Here is a 13,580-nt window from a genome sequence, read left to right on the forward strand (position 1 = left end):
GCGGGGGGGGGGCGGGGGCAGTTTGCTGAGTGACCCCAAGTGGAGGTGACCCCCCCACACCCTTTGTTTCCCTCCCCTTCCCCGTGGGGAGTGCACCCCGATGTAAGCAGCACGGGGACAGCCCCCACCCTGGCAGCCCGGCACCTGAGCTGCAGTCCTGGAGGGAGAGGAGTGAGGAGGGTGGGCTCCCCGCAGGGATAGATGGAGCAGCAGGAGGTAAGTGATGGTAGCTCAACTCATGGTAAGTGATGGTAGCTCACTATAGGAGCATAATGGAAAGACTCAGTCTTCTAGTACATCCTGAACTTGAGGGGTGAACAATGATGAAAAGGAGGAGTGCTCAGGAGACCTGCTGGGCTTGGGCACACCATCAGCACACATGGACTTCTTCCTCAGGAGCTCAGTTGTTGGCAGGAGCCCATAGAATAGGATAAATGTTCTCTTGTGACTTCAATCAATGTATTCATTTATAGAGGGAATCTTGCTTTTTTTCCTTTCCTCGGTCATTCAGTTGCTTTTCCATCTCATATATTTTCATAACCCTCCTGGGTAAGCCAAATGCGGGTCTTAAACAACTGTAATGAACAGGCAGTAACTCAAGACCTCTATCATTATTCCGTATCAGATCATTTCACAAGACACCCCTAACTATGTAACACTCTTTAATTATCCCACAAAGAGCGTATAAACATATAGTAATTCTATAACCCTTCCTGAAGCCATAGAGCTAATGTTGACAGGAGAGAAAGAGAAGCCAATAATTTCTAACAAGTACAAAAGCTTCATTGAGCAAACAGATCAATGGCACAAACTAAAGCTGATCAACTATTGAGAATATTTTTCATGAGAAAATGACTTCTATTTCAAAACAAAACAAAAACCACAGCCATGGTTTGCTTCTTAAGACATTTAGTTTCTACTTTTCTGTTTCTCTTTTCTCTTCAGACCCCTGCCTGCCATTATTCCTCCCCCACTTATTTTTCAGAAAAAGAAAAGAAAAGAGGTAGAGGGGGAGAAATGGAAAAAGAGAGCCCAAATCATCTTGGAAACTAAGATTTTTTTGGTTTTTTTAAAAAATGCATATGTTCAGTTTTTGAAAAGATTTTTGTGGGATTTATGGGGTGAGCCTAAAGCCTATTCTGAAAAAGACAAAAGGCATCCTTGGACCAGCTCTGACAGCAATGCCATTCCCACGGTTCCAGGTCTGCTATACACCGGTTCATACTAAGTATTCTTATTTCTCCCAATGGCCTGACATGTAATAAGAGTTGTGGTTATAAATTCCCCAATTCCCCCGGCCCTTTGATATGCCTGAAAACTTAGCCCTTCCATTATGCTGTTACTATGGTAAATGCATGTTTTGGAAGAGAAGAATCAGTAATGCCTTTGCATTTTCTGTGCAGGCCAGAATTCCCCAATGTGATGTTCTGTTTCTCTTTATTAAACATTGTGTACATAGTAATGGCAAAACTACTTTGTCCTGGTTTGAAATGTCGGTAGTTTGTTGACACACTGATATACAGAAGCATTGTAGTGTTACAACATAACACAACGAATAATTGCATGATTTTTGTCTAGTTACTATTCTTTCTATTCAAGCTGGCATTCACTTCTCTAGAAATTATGCAGCAGAACTGGAGGTGACTTGCATAGGACAGGGATGACATCAGTCTTCATGAGCTGGTCTAGATGCAGCTCATGGACGGTAGATACGAACACTTCTAGTGTAAAAGATGTGATTGTGGCTTTTTCTCCATCACAAGACCCACTAGGGTACAGTACAGAATGAGAGAGAGCTATTGATGTGGAGCAAGGAGCAATCCCAATATATTAAAGATCATGAAACACACTTCACCACTTAAATGTCTTTTAGATTTTCTTTCAGTCTATTTTATATTTATTTGTTGTTATGACCTCTTTAATGTGTCTTTTAAACAAAACTAACATAAATCTGCTTGCATGCATTAATGGACTTTATGAATAGTTTTTATGAAGTACAGTTAGAAATCCTTTAAAAATATGTGATTACAATTAAATTCATTGCTAAAATTTCACTTGTTTATGTACATCATTTATACAATGCCTTGGAGGGAAACAATCACTAGAAAGCTTCAGATTAACATCTTATCTTGATGCAAATATTTGTAAATGACCCATCGCCACCAGATTTGTTTTATATTGGGAAATGGAGAAAGTCTCCTAAAGCTCTTCTCATTTGCAGTACATTTCCTCAGTGCTTTAGATAGATTTACAGATGTTTGCAAGGCATTTTTGCTTTAACGCTGGAAGAACAAAGGAAAAGTACACTCAGAATATACTTCTCATGCAGAATTTTAAAAGTAGATCTTAAGTTTAATTAGAGCTTTTTTATTTCTTAAAAGAACCACATCAGATGAGATAGCTATTGGCAAAAGACTCCTAATTATGCTCTAGAGATTAAAGCATCTTGTTAATGATCTTTACATTGTTTAAATCATCTTTAAATCACCTGTAAATTTTATCGGGACTGATTTCAGCTACTGTCATTGGATGTAACTCTGTGAGGTCAATGGAGCTACACTGATTTACATTATTTGACAATCTGGCCTATTCTGTTTTTAAATGTTTGTCACACATGTTTAATAGATTACAGAAAATATAACTGGAAAGTTTACTTACTGTTTGAGTAAGCCATTCTTTTGACCCTTGCACAGATAAAAGTAGCATTTTTCAAGAACCAGGAATAGTATTCAATACAGTACCTAAGGAGGTAGTCAAAATTAGGGGAATCATATCCTTCCATCTATTATAAATTTATATAGACACTTTATCCTGGTAATGTTCTAGTTTAGATACACGCAATGCATTTAGTGGAAATCAAGATTGGATTCTGATCTCTTTCTTATCACTGCGCGTCTGAATTAATTATACAGAATTCCCAGGTTCTCTCACTTAATTCCCTGGTAGAAGTGGTGAAAGACAGATCAGATATTGCCCCATGACAAATTTATCCATTTGGAGCCCAATCCAAAGTTTTGAGAAGGGAAATGTCCCATTAACTGTAGTGGGAGTTTTGCCTGTGGGAAGACTGTCTATTTTAATCTGAGATCAAACAATTCTTGTAATGTCTGTTCTTTCTAAATTATAACCACACCTAGCCAGTGATCACTAGATTGGGCCTGCTGTATGCATTATTTTTTTAAAGGGACAGCCTTAAATACATGTTAAATCCCACTGAGTCAATAGATCTATGCATATTTATTTCAGGTGCAGATACGTCCCATTATGAACCAGTCTATAACTAGTCATATTACAAGGGTGTCTTCAGGAACAGTTATCCAATGAAATGTATCAAGTCATCAACATCAGACCAGTTTAGAAGCAAGGACTGACCTAAAGCTCACCAAAATCAATGCAAAGTTTTCTTGTAACTTCTATGGGCTTTAGATCAAACAACTGATGGACTGAATAAAACATATTTATTTATAACATTATTTAATTCTAAATGCTATTTCTTCCTTTCTTCACTCTCCTTCCCAATGCCTGTGCAAGGAAGTTACCAATTTAGTTGTCTTATCATAGTGTTTCCTCTCAACTAATGATGCTTTCTTATCTTAAGCAATTATGGTGCTTGTTCCAATACCTATGTTAGGAACAGTGATTCATATAAGTCGATCAGGGCAAGAATGTCCTATTCACACGGACCCATCAGTAGCTCTAGATGTATTTAAGCAGTTGGGTATTGAGAGAACAATGTTTGAAAGTGCTTAATGCAGGTGTAACTCTGGAGCTATTGGGGTGTCAGTTTAACTGTTACATATAGGACGGTGCTGAATGTGTTTGAAAACCTCATTCATAAGGTCCACCTAAAAGAGCCGTTTTCAAAGGAACGTGGTAGCTCAGGAAAAACCCCAAGCTAGCACTACAACAATGCTGAAATCCAAATGACATAAGCAACAGTCCTGCGAGTTGTATGTCTGTCTCAAAGGCGAGGAACAGACATTACATATAAACTGGTTTAAGTGATCAGAAATGGGTTTAAACCTGTAAGAGAGCAGATGTTCAGTGCATACAAACCAGTTTGAAAATGGCGGAAACCATTTTGAGTTAAACCTGGCTGAATGTAGACTTAACCAATTTGCATCAAACCAGTTTATATAATGTCTGTCCCAGACCCATTGCTGGTTTAAGTTAAATTGTTAATTGTCAATTAAGTTAAATTGTTAATTGTCCAATAAGTTAAATTGGACTCCCCCAGCTTCCCGGCATGCCCTCTGGGCTGGGCGGGGCTCTCTGCTCCACAACAAGTGTGACCCCTCCCCTCTGCTCCCTGGCTGCAGCTCCGGCAGAGATTGCAGACATCTGCCTGGCTTGCCCCTGCTCCCCCCATCCCCTCCCCACTCCCTGCTAAGCAGGAATTGCCCCCTCCCCTCTGCCTTACACAGACACCTCTCAGCATTAGCTAGCAGACCACACGCTGGCTATGGTCTGTGCTGTGGCACATGGGACAAAAGCAGAATCAAGAGATAGCTGGTAATGTCCCTCTGTTGTTTTCTTAATGGGCTGATAAACACTGAGTTATCAATTCCCTGCAGGGCTGGCTGGGAGTGGGGGAGCCTTCCCTAATCAGAGCATCCTGCTGGAGCCTGGCCAAGCCCCTCTCAGCTCAGCACAGTAGAAGGGAAGGGAGGGCTGCTCTAGTGCCCCTGTCTTCTAGCCTGAGCCACTGCAGGCATGTGCCTGCATTTCTGGGATATCAGTGGGGATACAAACTGGTTTAACCTAGCCAGGTTAGACTAACCTGCAAAGATTGAATCAATTCAGGCTCAGGCTTTTTGAATGTCTGTCCCTATCCAAAAAGATCAAAAATCTTTACATTTTCCTGTATTTGTGAGTTAGTTACTAAGTTTTGTAAGCAAATAAGCGTGTAAGGTGATCAAACTGAAAGGGTATGAGCTGAATAGGATAGTTTCTTTAGCAACCATTTCAGCTGCATTTATACACTGGTGTTGCTGAGGTGTTAGGGTGCTACAAAGCACTTCCATCTTTTTGTGTCTACTCTCTTTCTTGGGCCTAGAGAGGATAAATGAGCTAAGAAGGGGGTGAAACCTGCCCAGGATCAAAGAAGTAGAGACAGGTGGGCCTTCTGCCAAACTGGAATGTGGACTCTTATGCTGAACAAAATAGACCTGCCAGGAGAACGCTGCCCCCATGAAATAACCTGCTTCAGTAAGTGCCTTTACCTCAGTGACCCTGAGAAATATGCCTTCTTCTCAGACTTAAAGATACCCAATGGTCAAAGTGGATCCTAGACTAAAAATAATGCTTCCCTAAAACAAATCCTACCCACGGACTTGATTGTGAGGTTCTATGGAGCCAAAAATACAGGGCACGTCTACACGTGCACGTTTACTGCTCAGTAATTTAGGTTATTGTGCAGTAACCAAAAATTACTGGGCAGTACGGGTGCGCATCTATATGTGCATACCCGTACTGCGCAGTAACTATGGTGACTTATGCTAGCAGTCTTTTGGGGGGGCATGATGCAGGTATCACATTTATGCCGGATTAGTTACTGTGCAGTTGCACGTGTGTAGATGTCTTTCTGAGCAGTAGCACTGTGTGTATAGACTGACTTGGGACTAACTTTAGTTCTAAGTCAGTCCACACACAGCATTACTGCACTTCAATGGCTGCCCACGTAGACACCACTTATTGAGCAGTACATTACCATCATTTGAAAGAGCACCAGGGGATGTGTCAAGAGGGTAAAGAATGATGAAACCAATGAAAGATTTACCTCATGGATTCTTGCCTTGAATATCTTCTTTGACTAACACAGAGGCACTGCTGAAAAAATCTACACAGCTCCATCACACAAGGATTTATCTTTTGTACCAAAATGGTAACAGGAGGGGAGGTCACTGGTGATGCTTTAAGGGTTGTCTGTGGACATCCTAGAAAAGATATAACTGAACTAATGCAAGTACTTGCCTGGAAGAAAACCTTTCTTTTGACATAGTTAGACAACAGGAAAGATGTTCACTGACAAGTTGATTACAATAAATGGCATAGAAACATGTCTGTAAAACAGAAAGCTGCAGTGGGGAGGGGGTAGAGAAACAAAACACAAGCCGGGGGATGAAGTTTGTATGAGATCAAAGTTCAAAACAGGAAGTATAGCGTTCAGACCATTACTGTTGTTATTTAAATCGGCACTACATTTATTTAGCACAACCCTAAGGGATACTCTTAGCAATCTTACTTGGTTGCACATAGCATCATCAATAAGTGCATTTTAAGGTTTAGTACTGCTTTACTGTAACAGGCTAAGACTGGGATTTTTTGCCATCTGGACACTTGAGTCTTATTCTTTTTTAATGGGAATTAGGTATCCTAGCAGTTTGGAAAAGCCTCTTTCCAAATCCTGATGCTGTTGGCAGATCAGTAACAGCAATACATTCTTGACGGTATTTCAGCGGATATGAGTGCACCCACAGTCCAGTTCTTAAACAACCTTTTCCCCTGAAGTCACAAATACCAGGAGGCTGATGATGGAGAGGATGAAGATGGGCTCATCTCCATGCTTTGTCATCAACCTCCTGGTATTTGAAGACTGTTATCAAATCCCCTCTCAGTCTTCTCTCTCTAGACTAAATAACCCTCATTCTTTCAGCCTTTTCTCATAAGTCTTGTCTTCCAGGCCCCTGATCATTTTTGTTGCCCTGAGCTGACACTATCCAAACTGTCCAGGTCCTTCTTAAAGCGTGAGACCCAAAACTGGACACAGGGCTCCAGGGGAGACCTCACCAGTGCTGAATAGAGTGGATTAGATTTAAGCAGGCGCCTTGGTGCATGCTCAGAACTGACCTGGTCTTGAAGCTGAAGAGCTTGGCACATAGCCTATGGCTAAGCCCAGGAAAAGCCAAATGGTCCTCTGCTTAAGCTTAAGCTCTGTTAGGTCCTGTTAGGTCTCTGTTAGCTCTGTTAGGTCCTCTGCTTAAGGTCCCTGAGCTGCCCAATCCACCAGGCATTCCCAGAGCCTACCTAAAAATGTGTGGGATGTGGAGATCCATAGAGTACCTACATTGGGGTGGGTGTCAATCTCCAGCTTTGTATAACAGCCTAGTGGTTAGAGCACTCCTCCAAAAAGTGGAAGCCCCAGGTCCAATTCCTTTCTTAGCCAAGTGGAGTTCAAACCCCTGTCCCAGGGGAGTGCTCTAGCAGCCAGGTTATACACTGGGCGGTTGGAGCCACCTTCCACCCCCGTCCTGAAGTTGTATTACTGTGCAGAAAAGCATTCAGGATTCAGAGGGACCAAAGAAGAGAGCGCAGGACTCTGTAGCCCAGCACTCACCTTAAAGGAAGGGGCCCTGCCTTCTGGTGCCTGCTTCTGTATTTTATCCGCTGACTATGGATATTTAATCCTTAGGCACTTTATACAGTGTGGCAGTTTCTACTCTGGCCTAACTTTCAGTTACTAAGTCCTTTATTAGACCTTGCACTGAGTTATATTTCATAGATTTCATAGACATCAGGGCTGGAAGGGACCTCGGAAGATCATCGAGTCCAGCCCCCTCCCCAGGGGCAGGAAGTCAGCTGCGGTCATAGGATCCCAGCAAGATAGACATCCAAATGTCTCTTAAAGGCATTCAAGGTAAGTGCTTGAACTAGATAAAAGACAGCAGTTGCAATCCATCTCTGTGTGCAGAGAAAGCCCCCTGGAGAGAACTCCACATGCAAGATAGGTACAGGAGCATTGTTTTGGGGGCCAAGGGGTGAGATAGACACGGAGCTGCTCAGCCCCGGCAAGACTGAGATGCTTCAAAGCAGGAGCAAACTTAGTATGTGCTTAGGGAACTTTAGTGTCAAAACCTTCAGTGCTTATGGACAAACTTAGGCCACTGGGCTGTAGTGTTAAGGGTCTCAAGTTTAGACACAGCTGCCTTGCTTTTAAGGCATCTCCTGAGAGGTGCCTACAGGGACAGTTAGGCCTAAATCCCACCTAAATCTATTTTAAGGATCTAGTGCTTTCCTCAATAAATGTTGAAAATATCCTACTAATAAAATAATTCCCATGAGACAACAGAATTGAGGGGGATTTGCTTGGTGACTGCTAGACATAAAACAAAGGCTCATAATTTTTCTTTTACAAAGAGCAGCAATTCGGAAGCGGTTCCTATAGCTGGTATGTATATACAAAACTGTGTCCATAGTTTGTTTAGCCTGCATACCCAGTCAGGATTTTGGTTGCCTAAAGTGAAGGTCATACATTATGGCACGAGCGTTCCTTTAGTTTGCAGGTTCCTACTATACAGTCTTTGCAGCTTTTGTGAAACAGTTCATACTTTTGGCCCTGGATGATATCCTGCACCTCTGATATTCCTTTTATCACAAAATCGTGCCCATAAATAAATGGCATTTTGATCGAGTCTGTCCTTCCCTCTTATTCAAGGTGGGGCTTGTCCACGTGTTTGTTCTTTGCTTCAAAGCCATTTTTCCATCCATACTTGGGTGAGCTTGGAGAGTAGAAAACTTTCATCCCTTTATTTTAATCTTCACTCTCATGTTTTAACTGATATTTTTGGATCATTTGAGATGAGTGAGAAAATGTCTGATGTAGCAGCTACCTAAGTAACTTTCTGTGAGAACAAGAGTAAATGCCAAAGGTGTGCACCTGCACGCGTCAGATGAATTCCACAACAGACAGACAGTTTGCATTGCAAAATGGTTGGAAAAGTCCTATCCGCATTAACCCAAGAGGCTGACAGTCTAAAACTTTTGACTTTATATGCCATCCTAACTTCGTGGTAATTACAGCAAAATGTTTTCAACCAATGTGATCTTCATGCTGAGGGACTGGACAATTTACCCTACAGATATGTCATGTTGTCTGCAGGTAACATTAAATTAAAAGGCGCTTTGTGGGACATTTTGGGGGGTCTGGATACTGATGATCAGTCTTTTTTATAACTATTACTATATCTGTGAACTTATTTCTTCACACGCTGAGTTTTTTTAAGGCCAGTCTCTTAATCATTTCTGTATATGGATGGAGAGGGTCAGACTTCTCATTAAAAAGGATCTAGCCAGAGATTTGATAATAGAATGACTGAGATTGGGACTCAGATCTGGCCTGACCATCTTCTCTGCCCCTTGCTGACAGAAGGAAATGGAGGTAACCGTGCTGTTCTGTGTGCACTGCACAGCTAATTATCTTTCACTAAGTGTTGCTGATGAAGGAATAAGTAGAGGGCAGGTGGTTAGCTTACAAAAGGCGAATTGCTGCAGTGCCAACAGTTCACATCGAGCAGGTTAATCTTTGATGCTCTAAAAACTCATGTTGTCCCATCTTCAGCTCTTTGGTACCAACTGTTCCATTACGTCAGGTGGAGAAAGGCTCTAATCTTCTCCATGTGGAAGCTCACGAATAAAAATCATTGCAGCTAGCCCAAGTAGGAGCAGAAGGTCACTGTGTTTCACAGCTGCTCTTTGCTCTGCACACCTGGGAAGTATTTCCAGAATGAAAGCCAGCAGAATCAACCCTGTATCTTTGTGCACATCAAGTCCCTTCTGCACTATTGTCCTGGATTATGCCCAGCAGGAACAGGGGAGCCCAGCTTCGAAAAGACGGACATTTTCCTTCAAGTGAGCACAACTGACTATGTCTGCATTAAGAAAAATGTGGGCTGCAAAGATATATGGCAGTCACAGAAAGAGAGAGAGGTGGTTTGGATAGCAATTCTGTCAATTTTGTGTGTATTTACAGCCAAAAAATGTACAACTGATAAACACATTCTCTGCACATGGATCACATCACTCAGCCCTGTCTGAAATGAAGCATACTGTCTCTGGATATAATTGCAGAGGGTAGTGGCATAAGCAAGACAGCATAATGCAAGCTGGAACTTGACAAAAATACTAGCATTTACTTATGTATTTATAGCACAACATACCTGGGGATTTTTAATGATTACAGCCCAAAGAGGACCAGAAATTGCTCACAATCATTTGTAGACAGAAATGCTAGCATTAATGTACATAAAGTGTGTGTGCATGCATGTGTGTGCATGTGAGAGAGGGAGAGAGAGGGAGTGCAAGGGATCTCATGTATGTTCCCTTCTGTCGTGCAGCCTCACGTAATTAGAATTCAGCACATGCTATCCCATGGGCTGAGATCATTCTTCTCTGAGTGTGTCTACATGAGACACTTTACTGCACATTAGCCTAATCTAATGCACGGTAAAACATCACCATCTACGGGTGGTATTTGCTGCACATTAGATCAGTCTAATGTGCCATTTGCTAGTACCAATACATACAGATACTAGGAAAAAAAGTAATGCATCAAAGTGCACGTGTAGATGCTGACAGGGGGTGGGAGCTGCCTCTAGCTCTGGGGGCAGCTCCCAGCCGCATGGAGCTGGGGATCATAGCCTGACTCGGGGCAATGCTCCATGGCTGAGCAGCAGCACTGCCCTGATCTCTCCGCTCACTTTGCTTGCAGGCAGTGGAGAAAGCTGGGAAGAATTTGCTGGATCAGTCTGTTATCAAGAAAGGTAAGGAGCATCCACCCACTCAGCAGCCTTGGGCCCTGCTCCGGTGTCTGGGGCCGGCTCTTGACAAGCGCCATCCTCTGCGTCTTGGGGTTGCTCTGCCCAAGGCACTCTGCCAGAGGGAGGGCAGCTATGAGCCAGGATACTTCAGCCTGCACCCCATGGCATGGCACAGCACCCCCAGATGCCCCATTTTCCTCTGCATGGGAGGAGATGCCCCCTGGTCCTGGCACTGCTCAGCTTCCGCCTCCCACTGGCACTGGGCCGGAGCCAGAGCCTGGGCTGGGGAATCCCAGCTCATCTCAACTCTCCTTCTGGCCAAGTGCCTTGGCAGGCAGAGTGACCCCAAGGCACAGAGGGTGGTGCTCACTGAGAACTGGCCCCAGACACCAAAGCAAGGCCCAATGCTGCTGAGCAGGCAGTACTTCCTTATCCTTCTTGATGACAGACTGCTCCAGAAAGTTCATCCCGGCCTCCTTGGCCCCCTGCAAGTAAAACGAGGAGAGAGATCAGGGCATTGCTGCCGCTCAGCTATGGAGCATTGCCCCAAGCCAGCACTGTTGAGCCAGGCTGCAATCCTGGGCTATGCATGGCTGGGAGCTGTCCCCAGAGCTGGGGATAGCTCCTTCCACCCTCCCCTCCTCCCCAAGCTTGGGGCAAGCCCTATACCCCCTGTCAGCCCAGGCCTGGCACCCGGGGAGCCTGGAGCTCCCCCTGGCTGCTTCAGATGGGCAGAGCAAAGCAGGAGCAGCCCTGGACTGGGCTGCTCCTGTCAGGCTCAATTTGCTTTCGACATGGGTGCATGTGTAGATGTGCGCCTGGGAGCGAGCACTTTAATGACCCTGAATTGTCTGTACAGAAAATTCAGATGCATTAATTGCACGTGTAGATGCACCCCCTCTCCTTTGGCATGTGTAGATGTGCCCTCTCTCTCTCTCTGGTACTCTTCCCCCTGGCCGGAGCCTTGCAGAAGACTCTCTGGGAGGTAGCAGGGATCTTTGTGGAAGATTACAAAGGAAGAACAGATTGCAGAAGTTGGCTGGGAGAGAATGGGCCAGGATCATACTGTCCAGTCCCCTCCCCCACCAATCCCAAAAACATTACGCTGAGGCTGTAACAGTGCCCTAAACTGTGTTACATTTCCAATGCAGTCCCTCCTTGGTGGGAAAGGACTGCTATATAGTACTATGGCCCAGGAAGTCTCAGGAAAGCTTCGAAGAGCAGGGAGACAGTGCTGGAAGACTGAATCCAATATGGCAGACATGGGCCCTAATTGCCATAGATATGGAGGGTTGAAGGTGGACCATTTTGTGGGAGGTCATACCCTGCTTCCTCTCTGAGAATTATTTGGGGCAGCCTGGAATTGCTCCATGCAGAGGGTGTAACAGAAGCAGTGATGTGGATGGAGCATCTGTCGGGGGCATAGTAACACTGCAAAAGACAATTATCTTCAAAGGGGTTGCTCTGGATTTACACTTGTATAGCTAGGCCAAGGATCCTGCCTTCTCTCTCTCTCTCTCTAAGCTTCCTTACATAATCCCCTGGGACAGGATGATTGCATTTTCAGGGCCAACTGTCTTACATACTTTACAGTTTTGGTGATCTTATGTTATACGATAGGAGAGGTTATGAAGGTTAAACTTGGATTAATGAAGTTCTGTTGAAATACGCCTGAGTCGCCTAGTGCTGACATGAAGTTTAATATAAAATGGCATTCACGGGCAGAAGGAAAATAAAGTTGCTGTCAACTTGAAAGAATGGCTACAAAACTATTTCTACTCCTTTTGGAGCTTGCCAAGCTAGTAGTAAAAATAGAGCCTGATGCATAAAGACAGACAGACAGTCTCAGCCTCCCAGACTCCCAGACTTTCCTAAGACCTGGAAAAACTTAGCATGTCCCGAGTGGGGGAAAACAATGTCAAAAATGAGATGCAACCACAGGTTCTCATAGGCAGTATTGTGTCAATAGAAACTTATTTATGGAAACCCTACTGCAGTTCTGCATCCATTTTCTATAGATTTATCCAGCTGAAAATTAATTACTGTCCCTGAAAATTTGCCATAGATTGCTCTAATAAATAACCCTTTATGTCAATTACTGGTCATGGCATAATGCTGTTTTGAATTCTGACCTCCAGATGGAAATTGAAAGCAATGTTAAAGTTACAGTGATTGATGATGTTTTGTAATACATATACAACATCATCCTGATGAGGCTCTCCAAGCATGTTTCCAAGGTGGCCAAGTATTTTCTGTATTACACAGATCATAAGTAGCATGTGCATATGAAGAAGGACAAGGACAGATATGTAAAAGGGTGCAGCTGCCAAAATCCGTGTAAGTGCCCCAAAATGCCACTGACATAGCTAACTCTGTATAAGTGCAGCTTACCTACCCACGGGGAGGTTGGATTAGTGTCAGAGTACTTAAATATTTGCCTCCACTCCATCTCCGAAAGCAGAGGTGGGCAAAATATGGCCAGCGGGCCAGATCCAGGCTGCCAACAGATTTGATCTGGCCCACGGGTGGCTGATGGCTCCAGCCACTGCATGGTGCTGGGAGGGTGGGTGGGCCTGCTTCCACCCAGCAGCATCAGGCATCAGCTGTGGACCTGGGCAGGGTTTCTACCACAGCAGGTGGGCAGCGGCATCAGTTGTGGATGCTGCTGGTAGGTTCAGGAGCCTGGATGCAGAATCTGCCAGCAGTCACAACTGACACCACTGCCTGCCTGGTGCAGCAACAGCTTCTGCCTGGCTCCACACCTGATGCTGCCGGCATCAAGGCCCCGGGCATGAGCTTCCCCCATGCTGGGAGGGCAGTGGTGTCAGCTATGGATGCCGCTGGCAGGTTTTGCCTCTGGACAGCAGAGGAGACAGAGACAGAGATAGACAAGGGGGAGACAGAGACAGGGAAGAGGGGAGACAAAGATGGAGCGTTCTCCTGTGGCTCCTCTGGCTGTGCCTGCCTCTCCCCAAGTGAGGGGGCCATGGGAGAAATCCCCATGCCTGCCCTGTCCAGCCCCATCCCCTGCCCAGCCCCAGCATA

General features: G+C 44.4%; 1 protein-coding gene across 1 annotated transcript in view; it reads right to left on the bottom strand.

Moving 5' to 3' along the window:
* Positions 1–2,238: 2,238 nt before the first annotated feature.
* HHLA1 (HERV-H LTR-associating 1) overlaps positions 2,239–13,580 on the bottom strand; it is a 65,942-nt gene continuing 54,600 nt past the window's right edge. The window contains exons 11-13 of the mRNA XM_006021991.1: positions 5,780–5,925; positions 2,659–2,741; positions 2,239–2,282 (exon numbers count right to left, since the gene is read on the bottom strand). Of these exons, the coding sequence (XP_006022053.1) occupies positions 2,239–2,282; positions 2,659–2,741; positions 5,780–5,925 (273 nt within the window). The remainder of the gene's footprint in view (positions 2,283–2,658; positions 2,742–5,779; positions 5,926–13,580) is intronic.

This window comes from Alligator sinensis, unplaced genomic scaffold, assembly GCF_000455745.1.
Source record: "Alligator sinensis unplaced genomic scaffold, ASM45574v1 scaffold651_1, whole genome shotgun sequence".
NCBI classification, from domain to species: domain Eukaryota; kingdom Metazoa; phylum Chordata; order Crocodylia; family Alligatoridae; genus Alligator; species Alligator sinensis.